The sequence below is a fragment of the Tamandua tetradactyla genome, chromosome 2, assembly GCF_023851605.1.
Source record: "Tamandua tetradactyla isolate mTamTet1 chromosome 2, mTamTet1.pri, whole genome shotgun sequence".
In the NCBI taxonomy this organism is placed as follows: Eukaryota; Metazoa; Chordata; class Mammalia; order Pilosa; family Myrmecophagidae; genus Tamandua; species Tamandua tetradactyla.
In genome coordinates, this window is record NC_135328.1 from 202,932,786 (window position 1) to 202,945,091 (window position 12,306).

Below are 12,306 nucleotides of genomic sequence, written 5' to 3' on the forward strand. Positions count from 1 at the left end.
AATTCAGTAATTTGACCTTCTGTTTCATATGGCTATACTTCAGAAACACCCCTGCCCCCAAATTAAAAGGGAACATAAAATACAGTTCCAGTCTCCATATTTAAAATACTGATCTAATTATCTGCCCAGTAATTGGTTGTAGCTTCAATTATTTTTTGTTCTTCGGCAAGTGGATTTATGTCTGCCTAATCACTAGATGTGTGGTGGATGCTTTTGGCTTATATATCTGGCTGTTGGTTTAACAGAGGGTTTGGTGGACGTTATTCTCTATCATCAACCCGATGACAAAAAGAAGAATCGGGGGTTCTGCTTCCTTGAATATGAGGATCACAAGTCAGCAGCACAAGCCAGACGCCGGCTGATGAGTGGAAAAGTAAAAGTATGGGGAAATGTAGTTACAGTTGAATGGGCTGACCCTGTGGAAGAACCAGATCCAGAAGTCATGGCTAAGGTAAATGTAATTGCTTGGGGTGGGGGTGGTGTTATCATTCTGAATTCGGTACTCAGAACAAATTTGAAATTTTTAAATATTTTTGAGGAAGAATAATTTTTACCTCCTGGCCTTGACTGTTTAGGCAAGAAATTACTTTAACACTTAAGTTCACGGCCTGCTTTGGTATCCAGGAATTTCCTTTAATCATCTCTTTTGCTTCAGATTAAATGAGCAGAATGAACTAAAATGTTATCCTCCAAACTAAGTATTTAACACACGTTGAGTATTTGCTTAGTACTAGGTACTGTGAGGATACAGAGGTAAAATAGACAAGGTCTTACTGAATATAATTTTTTTGGAGATAAGTTATTAATAATCTTCGTTGACCTTACCATGATTTTTGTTCCGTAGCTATGAATTATACTTAATTCATATTTATAGTTAATTTTTCTCTGTTAGCCTTAAAAATTTTTTTAGTCATCAATTTCCTTAGAAGAAAAGCAAAGCATTGCCATACTGTTACTTGATAGTGGAAAAATATGCAAGACAAGGCCTGTAGAAGAAAGCTATAGTTTCTTCCTCAGTCCCGTACTTATATTGTCATAATCTTTGCCTGGTGGTGCCTTGAATCCTGGTTGTAAGGCTTTCCTTCAATGGGTGACTCCTGGTGCTGAAGAAATAGACCAAAAGTTGCATCACTGCTGCTTTTAGGATTTTAGAGTATGCGTACTTTTCCTAGGGAGGTAGCAACTTTGTGGGTGGCCATAAATTAATGGTTGGATTCTTCTTGACTGAGAAATCTTTTTCTCAGACCTTTTATTCCATGTTCTGAGTTAGCAAGCCCTTAACCTGACGAGTTTGGAGGAGAGCCCTTGTTTATATAGTATAGTAAAGATTTTGTAGGCAAAGACCCTTTGGTGGAGAATTCCAGTGAGAATGAAACAGGGAAGCTCTCAGGAGTGCTCAGTTATCTTTCTCATATTCTTTGAATGGATAGTTCTCCAGGAAAGGAACTGGAAATCTAAATTATTAGCCCCAGATTTCAGTTTTAATTTTTATATTTTACCAGCCCATTTTTATTCCAGACTTTTCTGAGTACATTTGTGATTGTGCACATTGAACTTTTCTTATTCGTATAGCACTTTGTCAGAGGCAATATTCTATTCACATGGTATGTTAAATTAAAAAAAAAAGCAACGGTTCCTCAGTTCAAAAATCAAAATGGTAAGAAACAACCAGATGAAAAGCAATTGTAGAATATTCTTAGTGCTTCTCATGTAAGTAATAGTAATGTGTACACCAGTCTTGCCTGCTCTGACAGCAGCCCTAGGAAATACAGAAACAGTTCAGAGACCAAATTCTGATAATACTTAATCATCAAGTTACAGCAAAACCTCTACTATTTTCACAAAAAGCAAAGTTTTATAGTGGAATCCAGTGCAGATGGGTCGAAGACAAGACAAGAAATTGCAAATTCAAGGAAAGCAGCACAGGAAGGTAAATATGGCCGTAAAACCATTTATCAAAATAAAGATATCATCGCCAAGGGAGAAATATAAGAAGATTGTATGGAAAGCAGTAAAATTTGTCAAAGAAAAAGTGGAAAAGTAAATTCTCCTAAAGTAGTAAATCTGGTTAAAGCCTATGTAGACAAATACAAATATTCACTGAAGGGAAGCAGAAGAATAATGTGAAAGAACCTCTGTCTACTGAAAAAAAAAAAAAAGTTTTTTTTGGGAGCACCATAAAAATGTGTACCATTAACTGAAAATCATACAACTGTGATTGAAATTTGGTTTTGATAAAATTGTGTTTTAATGTAGGATATAATGTTTCTAAATAAATAGAGTTCTTCACTGCAATTTCTCAAAAATTGCAGAAAAGTGAAAGTTTTACAGGAATGTGATTTTTAGTAGGATTGTGTTTAGTGTGAATATTGGGAGATGTACAGCTTTTTTTGAACAATGGTGTGCATGAGTTAGACACTTGTAAGTGCTCTGTTTTAGAAGATATATGTTTATAAAATACATTCTGCTAGGTGGAAAAGTTAAGTATGGTATTTGTGGATTTTCCCTCTAATTATACAGAATTAAATCATGTATTATCAGAAAACATTTCTGATAGTAACAGAACATACCAACTACAGGATTCCCATCGTGTATTTTTAAAGACTCACACATCTGAATAAATTGTTTAGATAAAAACAAATTGTGTGAAATTTATCATTCAAGATTTTTCATCTGTTGTGTCACCAAATAAAATGCTTATGCTGTTTGTTTCCTTAAGAAAAAAAATCAAAATGGTAATGAAAGGCATAGACAGTGAAAATTCTACTTCTAATTCTGTCCCCATCCACCTTACCTCATTTGTCCCCAATTTTAATAGTTTCTAGTTTATCTTTTTTAGTGTTTCCTTAGGCAAATATAAACAAATATGAGTATATATATACTTACTTCCTTAATGTCTTACACGAATGGTTGCTGTAGCTTAGGGTATTCACTTATCTGTGTTTGCTTTATTCACCATTCTATTACATCAGCACAAAGGAAGTGCGTCATTTAATATATATACCATTAAGAAATTTTAAAATACTGCCAAGTAAACTGTGACAGAGTGCTTTATTGTCACACTGACTGTAAATTGCATCCTTATTTCAGAGATGTGAAAATGGGGGAAAATGTCTTATCAACAAGCAATATAACCTGGCAATTCCTCCATATCAGATCATAGAGATCTTCCTCACTTTTTATGGCTATATAATTGTGTATTCTTTGGATTATCATAGTATTTTCCACCAGCTGTTCATTGGATTGTTTTATTTTGTTATTACAATGCTGTCATGAATAAGCTTGTATTCTGTCAGTTGTAACAAAGACAGATATATCTGTAGGATAGATTTTCAGGGATAGAATTATGGACCAGAGTATAAAGACTCTGTAATTGTTAAGGTATTTCCATATTCCCTTCCATAGCAGTTGAACCGCTTTGTACTTCTGCCAGCAAAACACCAGAAACCTAGTTTCCTCATCCTTGACAAAATAGTGCATGTTCAGATTTTTGGATTTTGTCTGTCTCGTAATAAATGGAATCTCAGTGCCATTATAACTTGTTTTTCTCACTGTATATGAATTTGAGTTTGTAAGGACCATTTGTATTTCTTTTTGGGTGAGCTATGTATTCATAAATGTTGTCTGTTTCTCTGTTCAGTTGTTGCTTTTTCTTATTTTCTGGAGTTCTAGATAGAAGAGAGAAGTGAGCCCTTTATCTGTGATATAAGTTGCAAATATTTTTTCCAAGTTTGTCATTTGTCTTTTGATTTTGCTTATAGTTTTTTTTCCCATGTAGAGGTCATTTATGTTTAGTGGTTAAATTTATTGCTTTTTTATGGTTTCTGGATTTTAAGTCCCAAGGCCTTTTCCCCATTCCAAGACTATTTTTCTCTACTTTCATAGTTTTCCCCTTTGTTTATATTTAAATATTTAATCTTTTTGACGTGTATCCTGTTGTATAGTGTAAGATATGGATCCAGCTTTTTATCTTCTTACAGATAGTTACCCAGTTCTCCTGATTTCATTTATTAAAATATTCATCTGAAAAAAAAAGAAGTTCAGCTGATTTGAAATCCACTTTTGTCGTTAAAGACCTTTAATTAAACTTTTATTATGTTTTTGGGCTTATTTCTGGACTTCCTATTCTATTCATTGGTTTATCTAGTTATTCTTTTATTGAGACTATACGGTTTCAATTATTTAAGCTTTATAGTTTCTTTTTATTTGGTAGGGCTAGTCTCTCTCTTTTTTTGAAGTGTAGTTGTAAGTTTACAGAAAAATCATGCAGAAAGTAGAGTTCCATATGTATCTTCCATACTTAATCTCTAATTTTCTCCACCTGTTATCCCCAGATATTCTTGCTTGTTTATTTTTTTATATAAAATTTAGAATCAGCTTACACAATTCCGTGGTGATGAAAAAAGCAGGAAAAACTTGTTATTTTGGTGGGGCCTGGGGTATCATTTTAAGTTTATAATTTAGCTTAGTAGTGATTATATATTGGTTTCTCAAAGATCCAGCTGACAGTGTAAGGTATTTGTATGAGAGGGTAGGAACCAACAATTTATATAAATTAGTAAGTAATATCAGAATCATTTTCTTGGCAGCTTCTCATAATATCTGACAGCTTTTTTTTTTTCTTGTTTAGAGCAGAAAAACCTATGCCACGAAGAAAGAAAATAATAATTAAGTTTAAGACTTCAGCTAAAATTAAGTAGCCAATTTTAATGTTGTATATTTATCGATATTAGGTGAAAGTTTTATTTGTGAGAAATTTGGCTACTACAGTGACAGAAGAAATATTGGAGAAGTCATTTTCTGAATTTGGAAAACTTGAAAGAGTGAAGAAGTTGAAAGATTATGCATTTGTTCATTTTGAAGACAGAGGAGCTGCTGTTAAGGTAGAAATTTTGAAAATGTACTTCTTAATGTTTGAATTTCATCTTTAAAAGCTGCTAAATACAGAAAGTATGTTAAAATACTGAAATACAAATGCTTTCCGGCTTTTGGCAAATCCTGGAAATTTCTTTAATAAAATCTCTGTAGAGTGGTAGTATAGCAGGTAAGACTTCATATTTCAAAGCCCTATTATTAACACGCTCAGGTAAGTCATTTTAAATCTCTGTATTCTTTTGTTTTCTGTTTATTTATTTTGGATCTTCAGATTTTATTGAGATATATTTGTATAACTGTATTCTGTCCAAAAAAAGTATTTCACAGTATCCTCACTTTGTTGTAGTCATCATCACAAATTTCATTGCTTCAAAGAAAAAAGTTAACAGACATACCCACACCAAAGAGAAAACCCAAAACTCCCTTAAATCTTGCTTCCCCCCATATTTAAGGAAATAATATTTAACTTGTAGTATTTCTGTGGTACTAGTGATGTATTCCTGCTAAGTAGACTTTAGCATGCAATAAGTAGTTTTTCTCATATTTCCCCCCTATTATTAACTCTTTATACAAGTGTCATACTTTTGTAGTTCATGCAAAAACTTATTTATATTTATAGCGCTGATCGGTGAGGTACACATTGCTCTAAGCAGCCCCTTTCAATCATGTTCACCTTCAGTGTGGCACTGATTACTTATAAACCACGGAATGAACTTCCATCACTTCTATCCATTCCTGTATATTTAAGTTCAACCTCATTAGTTTGCGCATATTAGGTAACCATTCCTCCTTCTCATACCTTCTATCTATCTCTGGGTCCCTTATATTCCACATTTTAAGATTCTGAGTTTATATTCTTCAGGGGGTTCATATTAGTGAAATCATACAGTTTCTATACTTTTGTGTCTGGTTCATCATTATGTCCTCAAGTTTCATCCATGTGTTTATATGCTTGAGGACCTTATTTCTTCTTACTGCTGCATAAATTACATATATACCACATTTTACGTATATACCACATTTTATCTTCTCTGCTGATTAACACTTGGATTGTTTCCATCTTTTGGCAGTTGAGTATGTTTATGTCTTTATAAGGGTTGGAAAGATATCCCGTTATCTCTTTAAATACTCTTCCTAGCCCTTTACTCTTCTCCTTCTGGGACACTAATGATTCTTATGTTTGTGCACTTCCTGTTGTTCATTGTTTCCCTGAGATTTAGTTTGAAGTGTTCCATCGTTTTTGCCATTTATTCACATTTAGTTGTCTTGTCCTCTAGTTCACTTATTCTTTCTGCCTCTTCAAATCTGCTGTTGTGTGGCTCTGGGTTTTTTTTGTTTTGTTTTTTTTGTTTTTCTTACATAGGCAGGCACCAGGAAGCAAACCCAGGCCTCCTGCATGGCAGGTGAGAATTCTGCCAGTGAGCCACCATGGTCCGCCCTCCCTGGTATATTTTTAATGTGATCTGTAGTATATTTCATTTCTGTAAGATTTGCTATTTTTCTGTTCTTTCAAATTCTTTTTTGTGCTCTTCTAGTGTCTTCTTGATATCCTTTAGGTCCTTAGCCAACCCTCTGAATTTATTTAGGAGATTTGTATGAACATCTTTGATTAGTTCCAAATTCTATGTCACTGCCAGTGTTTTAATTTTTTTTTTTTTTTTTTGGCAGGTCCATATTTTCTTTCATCTTTGTGAGCTTTGTGATTTTCTGTTGACTTTGGCATTTGATTATCTTGATAAGATTATTTGAAAGTTAAATTCTCTTACTCATCTGAGGTTTTGTAATTGCTTGGATTTGGTTCGAAGGTCTCCTTTTGTACTTGGTTTGACAGTAATTTCCCACCAAACCAAGGTGAGGACGATGTAGGAAGTATAGCTTTAATAAATGAAGATCTGTTAAAAGCTAGGCAGAAAGGCTGTTTGTCAGACTACACTTTCCTTGTCTTCCCAGCAGATGGTGTTGGTGAGCCACCTGTTCCCGACAGAGCTGGGACCCAACCAGGTGAAAATCAAGTTAAGACTGCAGGTCTTGGTGTGCTGTGAAACCCATCAGCCTTGGGGCTGATGGGTAGGCAGTGTGCATCTTGGTAGAGAATCTGGTTGTGGGCAGGAAGGGTTTGGAGGTCTCCAGGCTCCTGCGTGGAATGACCTTTCAGCTGTGGGACTGAATATTTCAAATACCCCTGTCCATAACCAGTGTGGGAGTGTCTGACAGTGTGGCGTGGCTTGCTTCCTCATCTCCACCTCTCCGTTGGTGCACACTGTGAGTGCTCTGGGCCCCCATGGAGAAAGGAGTAGTGGGACTCAGGGAGTCTCTTTTGCCGGCCCATTGTCAGATCACTTCTGCTTTGTGTTCCCCCACCTCCCCCTGAGGGGAGGGCCTCTCAGTCTCTGCCAAAAGCATGCACCCAGAGCAGCCTGTCTTGGAGGTTGAGAGTAGGCACTGTGCGCAGGCAGCAAGGTCTCTGTATGTAGGTAAACCAAGTTATCTGGCTTCCACGTTCCTCAAAGGACCTTCTGACTACATTGCTGAGAGGGAAGATCTCCCATACTAGTACAGAGATAGGCAGGAGTGTGGCAGCATGCTGTTCCTGTGGCATCAGCTTCTCCCTGCGCATTGCTGCACACTCTGGGTGCAGTTATGACTGAGTAAACTTGCCCTATCCAGTCAGTCGCAATTTCTCTGCTTTTTCATCTAGGACCTCCCTATATAATGTAGAACTCCCTCTCTGGTCACCCATACACTAGAACCTCTGTCCTGGTCGTTTTTCTGCCACTTCTTTACTTCCGTGAAGCAGGAGTGAACTCAGTCTGTCCTATTATGCCATCTTCCTGGAACTCTGTATTGTTTTGTAAGCAAAAATGGAAAAGTTTGATAGTATTTGATGCCTCAGATATTACAAGGCCTAGTAATTAGCTGCTATAAATAGTATATAGGCAGTGAGTGCATTGTAACTATTCTGTTTTCAGTTTTCTGAATCTGTGAAAGAAACTGAGCAGTGTACATGACTTTACATACAGTATAGCATATTTGATAGGTGTATTCTGAGAGTATGGTTACTTCTTTAAAGTCTTTCCTTTATTTCGTCGTTTTAAAGTTCTGAAGTATTGTCTATGTTTTGCTGATTTCGTAGTTAGAGATATTTCTTGTGAGTAGCAGTTTATTTAGTCCTTGATGAAAGTAATGAAAAGTATGAAAAAAAGTGTTTCGTATAGTATCTGGAGTATAAAGCCTTAATGCAATGCTGCTTTCTGTTGATAATGAATTTGCACCACCTTGAAAGGGCAAAATGTGTTTTTCTTCCTCTTGTTTCTCTCTCCTTTTTTCTGGGGTGGAGGGGGCAGTGGAGGAGGCACAAGACAAAATACTGATAAAATTTATTTCTTATGTAATTAGTAGGATGAATCCAAAATCTTCAGTTGACTCCAGACTTCTTTTTCTACATGTTCTGTCAGTTTGGTATTCATTTCCTGCCCAGAGTACTTCTTTAAATAGGCCCTGTAGAATCTTTGACTAGCATAGAATGCATTCAATTACTTATTGCTGGAAGTTAATTAGTGAGGACAGTATTGCTTATAAAATTCATAGCTTAGTATAGAATTTAATGTATATTTAAAATAAATTTGCCAATAGTGTAGAGAACTGATAACCAATAGAATTTATTTATACTTCGTAAATATTCCTTTTGATTCAGATGGTATTAGTCAATTGTCCCTAATAAAAAATATTTTTAAGAAGTGGTAGGGTGATTTACAGAAGAAGCCTATGAAATTATAAAATTCCTAGTCTAGGAACTGGAAATTACCTTCTCCATAATGATCAGGGTAGACAGTAGATACCGCCGTTCTTTTGTTTATATTGTGATGCCCAGAATGGGGAAAGGTTGTACAGGGAAACAGAAAAGCTGTTGTGAAGATGTGATACTTTGTTACTGAATTTTTAAAACCTTGAAATGTGGCAGAGATTGGTGGGTAGAACAACATAAATAAAGGACTGGAACATAGAATGCTTCATCACTGGTTTCTAGGTCAGTACTTGAGTCTTGATTTGTCCAGGTTTTTAATGGGCTCTGTGCTTTTAACTGTTTGGCAAAGTATGTCTTATATAATGGGGAAACCTAGGCTTTTATTTTTATGGCTTGTTATAACCTCATTCAGTAACCTCATTTGTGTTTCAGAGCCTTAAGATTTGTGAAACGGTTTAAAATCTTTATATTGAATGCTTCATTTATTTAATATTTAAATACTGTAAAAGGTAATATTTGAATACTGGAAAGTTTTGCCTGGTTTGTATTAATACTGGCATTTTCCCTCTGGTGTGGGCTTGCTCTTTGGTATGACTAAGGTTTTAAAGGACTTAATTTAAGAACAGCAATAGACCACTCTTTTAACTTTTTAAGTATAATAGCAGTCCTTTGGTTTTGTTTGTAATGTGATTTATGTATAAGAAGTAAGATCGAGAGAAACAGGTACTTTCTTTGTGTTTTACTTTGTGTAGATTCGTCTTTTACAAATTAAAATAATTGTGAAGTAAAAATTTTTTGAAGAAAAATTGCTTATTAATGGATATAAATAACAAATATGTATATGTAGTTACATTTTAAAGTATATTAACTTGTAAAATAAATTTATTATTTTAATTTTGTTTAGGCCATGGATGAAATGAATGGCAAAGAAATAGAAGGGGAAGAAATTGAAATAGTCTTAGCCAAGCCACCAGACAAGAAAAGGAAAGAGCGCCAAGCTGCTAGACAGGCCTCCAGAAGTACTGCGTGAGTCTACATTTTAGTAGATAATTTTTTAGAATAGAGTATAACTTGCTAACCAAACAAAATCAGGAAATATCTTTGGGTAAACTAATTTATTTTTTTCTTTTCTGCTTTCCCTCCATTGCTAGGTATGAAGATTATTACTATCACCCTCCTCCTCGCATGCCACCTCCAATTAGAGGTCGGGGTCGTGGTGGGGGGAGAGGCGGATATGGCTACCCTCCAGATTACTATGGCTATGAAGATTACTATGATGATTACTATGGTTATGATTATCACGACTATCGTGGAGGCTATGAAGATCCCTACTACAGCTATGATGATGGCTATGCAGTAAGAGGAAGAGGAGGAGGAAGGGGAGGGCGAGGTGCTCCACCACCACCAAGGGGGCGGGGAGCACCACCTCCAAGAGGTAGATCTGGCTATTCTCAGAGGGGGGCACCTTTGGGACCACCAAGAGGCTCTAGGGGTGGCAGAGGGGGTCCTGCACAACAGCAGAGAGGCCGTGGTTCCCGTGGAGCTCGGGGCAATCGTGGGGGCAATGTAGGAGGCAAGAGAAAGGCAGATGGGTACAACCAGCCTGATTCCAAGCGCCGTCAGACCAACAACCAACAGAACTGGGGTTCCCAGCCCATCGCTCAGCAGCCGCTTCAGCAAGGTGGTGACTATTCTGGTAACTATGGTTACAATAATGACAACCAGGAATTTTATCAGGATACTTATGGGCAACAGTGGAAATAGACAAGTGAGGGCTTGAAAATGATATTGGCAAGATATGATTGGCTCTAGATCTACATTCTTCAAAAAAAAATTGGCTTAACTGTTTCATCTTTAAGTAGCAATTTGCTGCCATTTGTATTGAGCTGAAGAATCACTATTGTGTATATATTCAAGTCTTTTTATTTTTCCTCTTTTCATAAATGCTCTTGGACATTATTGGGCTTGCAGAGTTCCCTTATTCTGGGAGTTATAATGCTTTTATCGTTTCAGGCTTCATTTTAGCTTCAAAACAAGCTGGGCACACTGTTAAATCATGATTTTGCAGAACCTTTGGTTTTGGACAGTTTCATTTTTTTTTTGAATTTGAGGTAGATTACATAGGAGTATGGAGTATGCTGTAAATAAAAGTACAAGCTAGTGCTTTGTCTTAGTAGTTTTAAGAAAATTAAAGCAAACAAATTTAAGTTTTCTTGTATTGAAAATAACCTATGATTGTATGTTTTGCATTCCTAGAAGTAGGTTAACTGTGTTTTTAAATTGTTAAAACTTCACACCTTTTTGAAATCTGCCCTACAAAATTTGTTTGGCTTAAACGTCAAAGCCGTGACAATTTGTTCTTTGATGTGATTGTATTTCCAATTTCTTGTTCATGTAAGATTTCAATAAAACTCAAAAATCTATTCAAAACATTACCTATTTCAAATTCAATTGTGTCCTAAAACATTATTTTATTCGTAATTCTTGGAAGAAATATTGTTTTCAAAGTCTAACTGCCTATGTGAGTGATCAAATTCATGCAAAATTTGTTTATTCCGACATGTATTGTGACTATCAAACTAAAAATTAGTCTAAATTCAAGTATTCCAAATGGCACTTCATTGATTGGTGTTCTTTCATAGTTACTTCTAATTTTGAAATTTTATCCTTTATTTTTTTTTAAAAAAAAAAAAGGTTCAAAGCTTTTGAACATTCTTGCAGGCATTGGATAATTTGCAGTTGTCAAGACAAAATGGGGTTGGGGAAGCAGACTGCAATTTATTTTGACCCACACTCTTTCTATGAAGGATAAGTTGGGGTTAAAGTCCTTATTTGCTGGATAAGTGAATGTATATAATAGGAAAAACTGTTGGTACTGTGGCATAAGTTGCACTGCAAACTAAACTTCAGTTTTAGTATACGTGATCATGACAGTTTTCAGTTATTGGTTTAGAAATATAATTTCCTGTTGCTGTGTAAATTTGCTTTGAGAAACATTTATGCCTTCTAAGAGGCTTAAAATATCCTGTAGTCTTACTTCTGACTTTCTGTTGTTAATTCTTTTTATTTTTATTCCTTTACTATCCCTGATGGCTAAATTTTTTGATTGGCCGAGTCTTAACATCTGTTTCTTGGAATTTCTAGCCTTTAGATATTCCAATTTATTTTCTTTACTTTTTTTTTTTACTGAGAATGAGAGGATCAAAAGAAAACCTCACTGTTCAGAAAAGTCTGAATCGCTTTCAGATTATTACCATATTTTCGCTTCCATTTTACTCTTAGGTGGATCTAAAATGTTTTTATTGTGAAGTAAACATATCTTTATTTGATATTTTCCTGTTTGATGTCTTTTTTGACAGCAACATTAAATTTCAAGTTTATAAACCACCTAATTCATTATAAGTTTGGTTAGACCGTATTTTTGGTTTCATGTCTTCTCTTGATTTTAAGTAAGAAAAATCACTATTTTCTGATGCAAGTTAATATGTCTCAAATATATTGCTACAGAGTAATATATACACAGTACAGTAATTTAGCAGGCCATATTATTAGTCCTTTTATGATTTTGGAAACTGATAAAGGAATTATATAGTCTGTTGTATAGTTTCAAGCTAACATGGGTATCTCTTTGGTAAGACATCCAGTTTTATACCCATGTATGTAATAAGGACACCAAACATTCTTCA

General features: G+C 35.2%; 1 protein-coding gene across 4 annotated transcripts in view; it reads left to right on the plus strand.

Moving 5' to 3' along the window:
• The window catches only part of HNRNPR (heterogeneous nuclear ribonucleoprotein R), a 39,617-nt gene extending 28,567 nt beyond the window's left edge, over positions 1-11,050 (plus strand). For 3 of the 4 annotated variants that reach the window (XM_077150896.1, XM_077150894.1, XM_077150893.1), the window contains 4 exons: positions 236-451; positions 4,734-4,883; positions 9,525-9,646; positions 9,772-11,050. In XM_077150896.1, the coding sequence (XP_077007011.1) occupies positions 236-451; positions 4,734-4,883; positions 9,525-9,646; positions 9,772-10,384 (1,101 nt within the window). In that variant the 3' untranslated portion in view covers positions 10,385-11,050. The remainder of the gene's footprint in view (positions 1-235; positions 452-4,733; positions 4,884-9,524; positions 9,647-9,771) is intronic. The other variant, XM_077150895.1, reaches the window with a different exon arrangement.
• Positions 11,051-12,306: the final 1,256 nt, after the last annotated feature.